This window comes from Solea solea, chromosome 4 (genome assembly GCF_958295425.1).
Source record: "Solea solea chromosome 4, fSolSol10.1, whole genome shotgun sequence".
NCBI lineage: Eukaryota > Metazoa > Chordata > Actinopteri > Pleuronectiformes > Soleidae > Solea > Solea solea.
Window position 1 is genome coordinate 16,391,120 of NC_081137.1, and position 9,984 is coordinate 16,401,103.

Here is a 9,984-nt window from a genome sequence, read left to right on the forward strand (position 1 = left end):
ATCTTCGCTTAGTTCCTCCACATCTGCACACTCTTCTGTGCGTGGAACACTCTCCAGACTAAACTGAAAATGTCGGCACTGATTTCACTTGGAGTGTTTCGTTCGTTCGTTCTTATTAGACGGACAACGAGGAACCAGCAGTAAACAGTGCCTCCGTTTTTAATTCATCACTGTGACTTTAAATGTCAAGCAAACTTCATACTCTGTTAACATCATTGTTTTTGTCCAAATCAATCTCAAATATCACCCTTGAAAAAGAGATTTTGATCTCAATCTGGTTAAATAAAGGTTAAATAAACCAAAACAAATTCATAAATGTATACATTTTTTGGAATGATTCCTTTATGTGCCACGTTGAAAGTGTAATTATGTTTAAAAGAAATAAAACAGACCCATAGAGTATTTGATTTCAGGAAAAAAACATTTTTTTATTAATAAAACTTATTTTACATTTTCCAGACAGAAGCACTTTACCATGTGGTAAATGCAGCGGCTGGACATTTATACTGTACAGACATTTTTATAAATAAAAGTCCGCTCGACAGCATAATGGAGGGATGCAACAGGCATATAAAGAGTGGATATTTTTCTCTCATGAAGCTGTCGTCTGAGGCTGTTGAGAGGGAACGTGTACGTCTGCGTCCTCTCTGGTGTAGTCGGGACAGCCCGAGTCTCTCGAGCACTTGCTGGTGTCTGCCTTCGTGTTCTCAGCCTGGGTTTGGGCCTCCTCGTTGGCCTCGTTCTCCAACTGACACTCAGCTGTGAATCAGAGAAGAGGAAGAAGAAGGGCTGTTGGGATATTCTGTCACCGAGCAGCAAATAATCCTATTGTTTTTGTCTGATAGCCGCTGTCCTTGTGTGTCCTGCTCTATTCTCAGAAACATTCTTTGGAGTTATCCTGTTAATCTTAACCTCTTTAGCTCGCCTCTTAAGTGGCCTGGATGCTCTCCCAGTCTTATCTGCTTAAGGTGTCATGTCACTTGTGCCTTTTTTTTTTCGTTTTTACAAAATATGTGTGATACACTGTCCCTGGATGACATTTTCCAGCGTTCCCGCACTACTCACAGCGCAGTCGTTGCAAGGAGTCGACAGCAGCGAGCAGGCGATGCCTTTGCCCTGGATCAGTCACATTCAGCTCCATCAGGTGATGCTCCCTCAGCCTCATCAAGTCCTCTACTGTTTGGTAACCGTTCCGCTGCAGAGACGAGGAAAACTCCTGATGAAGGAAGCGAGAAAAACACCAATCACAAGCTGAAGGAACGACCCTCTTGTATGGATGAGGATTTTATTTTCAAATACCTCTAAATTGAGGAGCTTTAACACTTCCTGGACAGTTGACCCGTGTCTCACTCTGTGGATCTGTGTCTCCTTCTGTCTCTCAGGATTGTCCTCTCTCAGCAAGTCCACATAAATGAACTTGAAATTTCCAATCTTGCCATTCAGCATCCCTGTCCATATTCCCATGGGGGGCTTAGCGATGATGTCAATCACGTCTCCCACCTAAACAAATGTACAAAACATAACACAAAGATAGTTTGTACTGGAAATAACTTTGTTTAGTTGTAAAGTGTAAACCAGGGGTGTAAAACATACGGTCTGTGGGCCAGAACCGGCCCAGCGGGGGGGCCAATCCGGCCCGCAGGATGAAGTTGTGAAAATTTGAATTAATAATGTGAAATACTATATTTTTCAGTTCCAGATACCTGTGACTGAATGTTTTGTTGTAATGCACATGTTTAAATGGTAAACTTAAAAAAACATAATATTGTTGAAATTGTACTTATTTATTTCAAGAGAGTTCAGGTTGTTCATAATAAAAAAATAGTACATAAATTTGCAAAAATATAAATGTATCATAATATAAATGTTCTGATTGAATTACATTTAATTGTTTTGGTTGATGATGATGCTACAAAGTTATAATTCCTCCTGATGCCAGTATTAATATCTGCAGCACATTCTATTACACATTGCTATAACATGTTAATGTTACCCATTACCCACTGTTAATTAAAGTTGTATGCGTGTGTTTCTGTTAACACCTTACTACACTTCATGTCTCTTACCATTTCCTGTTTTATTTTGACACGGCAGCATTTCCTGTTGCTGCACTTCCTGGTTTGCCTACTCTTACCTGTTGGTTTCCTGCCCCTGTGTTTGTCACAGGTAGACCCCTCACAAAGTTAACTTAACTAGCATGGATGTTATCGTGCCCTCTTCCTGACTCAGTGAAGATGAAGTGAACTTTTGGGACTGTGAGTACAACTATTTGATTTCAACACCTGCTCTGTTTGTTGTGTTACACTGAAACTAAAGCTCAGGAAATCACTGGGATAAAAGGTCAGGGGATTAGGAAAATCTGCAGTTTGCTGCTGAGTATGTCAGAAGCGAGAACACAAATGTTGGTGGTTTCTAGAGTCAGAAGGATTTAGTGTCTGGGAGTAAAAATGTTCATGGCTAACTATCTTAACAGCAACACCACAACTTAAGAAACAGAGAATGCTAAGGCCTCTTCATTTCCATATCCAGATTCCCACATAAAATATAATACTTTCTTCCTTTGGGCTATAACCTACATCCCTCGAAAAGTTCATCAATATCTGTTCTTTTTTTGAGTTATTCTGCTCACAGACAAATACTGGGACGAAAACAAAACCCTCCTTGGCAAAGACTTTCATCTTAAATGTTAAATAATATATGATATTACATAATTAGCTGCGTTTCCCTTTCCTTTTCCAGGCCCCATTTACCTTGAGTTTGAGAGATTCTGTGTCATATGGACTTGGCGTGTGTTCCGTACGGACTCTGGCCCGGCCACAGAACTGTCTGGCACAGAACAGATCCTCCTCCAGCCTTAGACTGCCCCTGTTACTGGACCAGTCTGACCCGCTGGTGACTCCACCTGGAGAACAGCATATTAAAACAAAAGGGTTCAGTCAGGGGTCAGCTCATTACTGTGGTGAATTCCAGCGCTCTCTGATCATTCGCGGTAACAGGAGAGGTCTGCGTGGAGGATTTGGGTTGCCTAAGGTGAGGATGGCTCTTCATTAGTGCATTTAAAGCGGTGTAAAAGGAGCAGAGGAGGAGGGAACAAACCTGGCCTGCATAATTCATCGCATGCAGTGCATGATTGTGCTTACTTGAGGAGCTTTGTCCACTCTTGAGGCTGTAGAGGCTCTCCAGTGAGGACTTCCTGTGTCCTTGAGTCAACGTTCGCCCACCGGGAGCCTCGCGTTTACATGTTCCATGTGTCTGCGTGCCGCCGTTCTGCACAGACGACACACCACACGCACACATTTGCATTCCAACTACAGGCAAAACAAAGGAGTCAAAGCCCTATAGTAAGCTGCTGCATTTGATTGCTCATGTGACAGAAGAGCTCCGTGTTCCAGTTCACACTGGGACACACGCAGCTCCTCTTGGCAAGCAAAACACTTAATCCTGCAGGAGTTACCTTGCTTTTTATAGCTGACATCTATAGGAGGTGTGTGCTCAGCATATAATCACCAGCTACCTGTGTTCTTAACTGCAGGGACTTTCACAGTATGGACTGCTGGCACAAACCATAACAGTGCATGCTTCTGAAGTTGCAGCTCATATAGGCTGTCTCTATAGGAATTGAGGCCTGAGATTGATTAAGTTGTTTTTTTTTAATATAGAATCTGCAAATAGAAAAAAATCAAAATGTGTTTCTCTGTTACTCTGATATACGATATACAGTATCTGTCTGTATTGGTCCAAGAGGACGTAAAGTCATAAGTACACACTAATCCTTTACACACTGCGTATTATTAGTCCCAGAAGATGTCATATATGACAGGATTAACAAGTGATTTATGTAATGCCATGGTTCTCAAACTGTGGTATGTGCACCACCTGTGGTACACCAGCTTCCTCTGGTGGTACTCGGAGGAAAATCAGAAATACTGTTCCACTGTATTTACCAGGGTATCGGAGTGGAGCTGAGGAGTGCGTAGAAAAGGGCACAAATAACGTCATAAAATATGAAATGATAATGATTAGAGTCACCTCATGTCTCGCTCCATCATAATCTAATTTCACTATACCAGTGTTTGAAGTATATTAAGTGACGATAATGGTGTTACCTTGAGAAAAAGTTGTTGTCATCCCCAGATTCTTGTAGATAATAAAGTATATTTGTATTCATGTACCTTAATAATTATTTTTATTTTCTGCGGGTGCCTGTAAGTGCCAGATTTCCTCACCAAATATCCTGTTTCACTTTCCTTGAGGCTGATAGGTGTTGCAAGCAAATAAGCTGTCATATAACTTAACATATGTCATAACAACAGTTATTGCGTCATGCAATCATAATGTCATCACTATCAGTTATGTATTTGTTAACTCTGTGTGTGATAACGTTCTTACTGCGTGTTATCGTAATTTCCGATAATAAATGCCATCGCCGACGAGATTATAAAACAGTCGCCAGCATTTCAGAGAGACGGAGAGAGAGAGAGAGTGACACACGGAGAGAGAAAAGTAGGTCACAGAGAAACGGGTACGACATGAAACAATGGTCCTGCAGCTGGGATTCCAACCACAGCCGCTGTGATTATTTTGGGATGCACCATTTAACCAGATGTCCCATTTTAGTCTGTTTTTAGCAAAGTCCAGGTTTGTGTGTGTGTAAGTAAGAAAGTAAGTCAATAGATAGATTTTGACATCATAAATATGTTTATATTGTGCATTATAGATCATTCTACGTCAAAAACAAGCACTTTTATTTTGAAATTATGTGAAATATCATCATAAATATTATTATTTTTAATATGTTGGGACTTTTTTTTCACATGACAAACGCCCTACTGACCAAACCCAGGGGCCCCGAGGTCATTTGAGTTTGAGTGCCCTGCTTTAGCATTATGTTCATGAGTCATTATTATATAAAATGCAATTAATTAATCTGTGTTTATACTGACCACATAATGACGGCTAAGTGATACTCAAAGGAAACCAAATTAGGTGTTGTGTTATGTCACATTTTCATTCAGTAAATATTCTTATTTTTATTATGTGTAGTATCAGTATTATTAGAAATACTGTTGAATGGGGATAAACCTTTGTATATGCACCAAAGTGATGTCAAATTAGTTTAACCACTTAACAGGGGGTGTCAAACTCAAATGAACATAATATTCCATAATGATATCACAGTAAGATATTCATAATGATATTTCACCGAATTTCAAAGTAAAAGGGCTTTTATGACGCAAAATAAATCTAGTCATATCAAAAACATAGAAATAAATCATAATTAATGATGTTCTCCAAACAAACTTATGTAATTTAATGTTGAATGTAATAGATTTAATGCAGTAATCACAACCAAATGTCTTATTACTATTGTAAAAAATATATAATATAGTATTATATCCAGTGTATATTCCATCACCTCAGCCTCACGAGCTGTGTTTAAAAGAAGAGGATGTTGTGGGCCATTTTTTCATTATAACATGATATCATGTAGTTGATTGTGGGGCCGTATTTGGCCCACGGACCACCAGTTTGACACCTCTGTCATGCAGTATGTGGTTGGGCCCGTCAGTCGCTGCAACACTAATTTGAACGCTGGCTTCATGCAAAGCTGTTTGTGCGTGTGATCGTAAGTTTGATTGATTGTTTGCAGAGCGGAGCAGGTGTAGCGTGCTCCTGACAGCTGTGTCTGTTTGCCAAACAGATGTTCTTTTATTGTGTGTGTGTGTGTGTGTGAAGCATGAGTGCAGGTGCGGGCCTTCACAAACTTCAAACCGCTTGTATTAACATGAGCTTTGTAAGTTGCCTGACATACGGCGATGGCTGTCACAGCTCTCTCTGCCGGGGACACGGTGTGCGTCCTGTCTCTCTGTGATGAAGACTCTGTTTGCTTCTCCTGCAGCCTTGAATTGGTTAGATGATCATTCTGCTTTTTGAAAAGAAAACATGCATTAAACATCTGGCGTCGTCCACAACCGCTGAACAAACACAATTTAAATGAGGTGGTGAGACGTCGAACTGAATTCTATGACAGACTGTTACAGAAAAGGAGGCCGGGTTTTTACCAGACAGCTTCCGTCATCCTGTGCCTTCATTAAAGGCGAGTGCTGCGTGAAGGCGTCAAATCTCCCAAATCTGGACATCTGGGTGAAAAAGAGATTAAAATGTGAGTGTTTTTAAGTGACAGATGGGCATATTATCTGTCTCTGTGTGTCGGTGGGTCCCCCCCCCCGCGACCCCACACCACGAGCAGTTTGTGTTTATCCCTGTTTATCATTTGTAGTCTGAAATTAGGTTAACCCTACCCCAGCAACAGTACCACTGAAGAAATGATGAATTTCTGGCCCAAATTTTTGCCACGTTTCACTGGAACACAACCAAAACACAGTATTAAAAAATATATAATGTATTATGGGTAAAAGTGTTATCCCTGTTTATCATTTGTAGTCTGGAATTGGGTTAACCCTGCCCTAGCAGCAGTAGAACTGAAGAGTAGGAAAGAGTTTGATTTGATAATGTTGCACTGATCTTGTACTGCTTATTGTTGTGTTGTACCTTACACATATTTATTGTTTTCAAACTGCACCATCTTACAGTAGAGTCAATATGGAGACAGTTGGTCATTAGGTTCAGTTTAACAGTCATTCGGTGCTGCACTCTGACACTGTGCACATCTGTTACACTGACCCATCATTGTTGTTATTATTATTATCATTATCATTTTAACATTTAACTTTGTTCTTTACTCAGCTGAGGCCTCAACTGTCATTTGTGACTAATCAACTAATAATAACTCTAATCTTTTTGTAATAGAAACTGCTTATTTCCATTGAGGTACATAAGATCTTAATTTCAAATCTTTTACATTTCAAATAATTGTGTTTCTATTATGTTTGTATAAGATGCTATAAACAATATCATATAATATTAGTCACAATCAATCAAAGCAAAGCAAAGTGTAAGATGTCCTAACTGTTGTCCTTAGACAAACTCATAAATCTGTTACTCCCAGGCCCTAAATGTGATGCTGTGCAAATACCACCTCAGCTTTTTTTCCTCCTCTGACTGACTTGTAATTTGTCTCTGAAACATTTTACTTTAACTGAATTATTTAGTTAGTTATTTGGGAGCAGCTGTCTGACATTTAACTCTAAAGCTGCTGCTGCTTGCCTCTCGTTTACTTACTGTATGTATAATGTATAAACATAATTCACAATGTATTAATAAGTCATAATATATGCTTTAAGGTCTATTATTTAGTGGTACTACATTCTGCATCAGCCACTTTTAGCAGGATGTTCTACACTGTCTAACATTATGCCGTCACATTTGTTTTTGCTTTGACACGATAATGACTTTGGTTAAAATGAAGCTCTCGTTCAGAATGTAGTAAAAATAAATTGTTTTAAATGTTCCGTGAAGAGCTTTGAGGGGTCATTAAAAGGTCAGGCCCTGTGGGACACAAGCTAATGACACTGGCTTCATCAACAGAAAGGTTAAACATGAGCGACTGTGGCCTTAATCAAAAAATCAAAACTATCATCATCACGTGTGTCACATTCAACATCACTTCAGAAAAAAAAAAAAAAAAACAACTGTGATGTGGACACTGCACTCCTCAGCTGTTGAAGTAATGATGGGCTGGAGGTGCGGTGACCTACAACATGTCCGTCCTATTCATTGAGCCTTAAAGGCCACTTAAAGCTGTAGTAGGCAAGATCACAGTAACACATACTACTGTTGGAGATCTCAGCTCTTTTGCTGCGTTTCCGTCAGGGTACGGTTCGTGAGGTACGGTAAAGCCCTGGATCAGGCTTTGGTTTCTGGTAGGCGGGGTGTGGGCCATGTGGCGAACGCCAGCAAACAGTCAACAACACAATGGTTTGTTTCTGGTTTGGCGTGGTACGGTTCGGTACATATTTTTTGGGTTTCCATTTGAAATAGTACCAATATAACGGTCCCAATCGTTCCATTTTTTTGTACACTTCTGCTGTGGGTGGAGCCACCCTGACCGTAGCATACCATTTTACTCTGGCAACCCCCCCAAAAAGGGTACTAAAGAATGGAACAGTTGGGGCCAGTTATTTTGTTCCTATTCCTAATGGATACTCAAAAATAAATGTACCGTACTGTACCGAGTCGGACTGTTCCACTTGCTCAGCACAGACGGACAAATAAAAACATGCTCTGAAACATATCATATACTGTATAACGGATCATATTGCATTTATTGTCGGACTCTCTTGTAGAGTGTGTTTGTCTTACATTGCAGCGTAGGCAGTCACTGTTGATGCTGAAAGTGCAACATTTCCACCTATGTTGGCCTGTATGCACAGCAGCCTATGAGAACAGCCTTATCTGCACATCCCTTTTAATTGGTCACTTTCTGCCTTTATAAGCAAAAGGAACCTTGAGATGCAGAGTTCTAGTTCTAGTGAAAAACCCTATCTACAGAAGAAGGGACGAGAAATTCTCAAGCAAACAAATTCAAAAAGAGCCAAAAGATGGTAAAAAATAGTTTTAGTGGAAAATCTTGCACTGTCTACATCTCAATCCAGTCCTTTTTACTGCTGTTAATCATGTACAGTAAAACATCTTACTGTGTTTTGTGACAGGTGCGGATCAGTGATGGAGTGGATGATCTGCGGTGGAGGCGGGTCGAGCTGTTTGACGTCCAGTTCCTGCATCAGACTCTCGAAGCGATTCCAGTCTGCGGTCCGAGGCGGCGGCAAGGTGGCGCCACAGACGTGTAGCTCGTGCTGAGGTTGGTGGCAGTCGGTGTAGAACAGAGACCAGGGCTGTGAACACTCAAAGGGGCTCCACGTGTCATTTCCAACTTTTGGACTCCACATGTCGTCCTCCTCTGAATGTTCATGGTGTTTCATCTGTTGCTGCTGCTGTGGTGCTGCTGCTGGAACAGAGGACTTCTCTGATCTCTTCCCCAGGCCGATGCAGGTTAACACTGGATGGTTGTTGCTCAGCACATCTGCCACACGGTCTGCACATGAGCGGTAATTATACTTTTTTGGATGATCATGCAGAAGTGCAGCTTGTCTGACAGGTGGAAAAAACATATCACTCCTACAGTAACTCACCGTTATTCTCAGCCATGCTCTTCCCTTTGTTCACTTTCACCAGACTCGGTGACTTCTTCAGCCGTCTCTTGGTGTGTGTGGATCCTGCTGAGTCAGTAGTTTTACTGTCCTGTAATGAAGAAACAGTATGTGCATACAAAGCACTTTACACACACAGCTCTGTGTGGTGACTTTTGCTTCCATCGCACACTACTTTTAGTGTGTGTTGCTGCAAAATGCTCATATTCCACATAGACATTTCTTATAATTCGTCATTCTGTGTAAAGTATGTACGTGTTTATTTTACTTTATTTCATTTACTTTATTTGTATAGGTGGAAAATGAGAAAAAAATTAATTTTAGGGACATTTATACTGGTCAACAACCAGTTTTATGTTATTATATGATATTTATATTATACAGGGCAATGTGAGATTGTCCTCTCTCTGTCTCTCTCACACACACACACACACAATGAATCGCAGTGGTAAGAAAAAACAAGTGGCAGTTTTCCCCTTATCCATATGAGGCGTGCATGTCGCTAAACACTAAATTATTTATCTTTAAATAAAAGATACCAAACGATGTTACTGATGTCCACAACATCAGTTTATTTAAATATGAAGTCTATATTAAAATAACTGAATTCCTACTTGTATTTAGATTGATTTCCAATTATTTAAACTTGCACAGAGTCCATTATTATTATTATTAAGTCAGTGAATATAACTAAACATTAGTGAACACCTAATAGACGTTGTTCTTCTTTTGGCTTCTCCCTTTATCGGTCGCTACTGATAGATACTGTTCTTGTTCAACAGTAAAAAATAAAAAAAAATCTAGACACTAGAAAACAAACACTAGACTCTTACGAGAACAGATGCAACACCACATACAGTAGTGCACCCTGAGA

General features: G+C 40.2%; 1 protein-coding gene across 1 annotated transcript; it reads right to left on the minus strand.

Moving 5' to 3' along the window:
* Positions 1-474: 474 nt before the first annotated feature.
* Positions 475-9,108, minus strand: LOC131458673 (SAM domain-containing protein SAMSN-1-like). Its single transcript, XM_058627875.1, has 9 exons — positions 9,093-9,108; positions 8,598-8,995; positions 6,063-6,140; positions 5,813-5,923; positions 3,141-3,267; positions 2,751-2,902; positions 1,300-1,500; positions 1,066-1,216; positions 475-759 (listed from the first exon to the last, which is right to left on the minus strand). Exons 1-9 carry the CDS (start codon positions 9,106-9,108, stop codon positions 593-595), a joined length of 1,401 nt encoding a protein of 466 aa, XP_058483858.1. The 3' UTR covers positions 475-592.
* Positions 9,109-9,984: the final 876 nt, after the last annotated feature.

What these genes read in the sequence shown, in the direction of transcription:
- LOC131458673 (XM_058627875.1), bottom strand. An exon ending in AGGATGACGGAAGCTGTCTG is followed by an intron (nt 5,924 to 6,062) that starts GTAAAAACCCGG and finishes TTCAAAAAGCAG; the next exon opens with AATGATCATCTAACCAATTC. An exon ending in GAGTGGACAAAGCTCCTCAA is followed by an intron (nt 2,903 to 3,140) that starts GTAAGCACAATC and finishes GCTGTTCTCCAG; the next exon opens with GTGGAGTCACCAGCGGGTCA.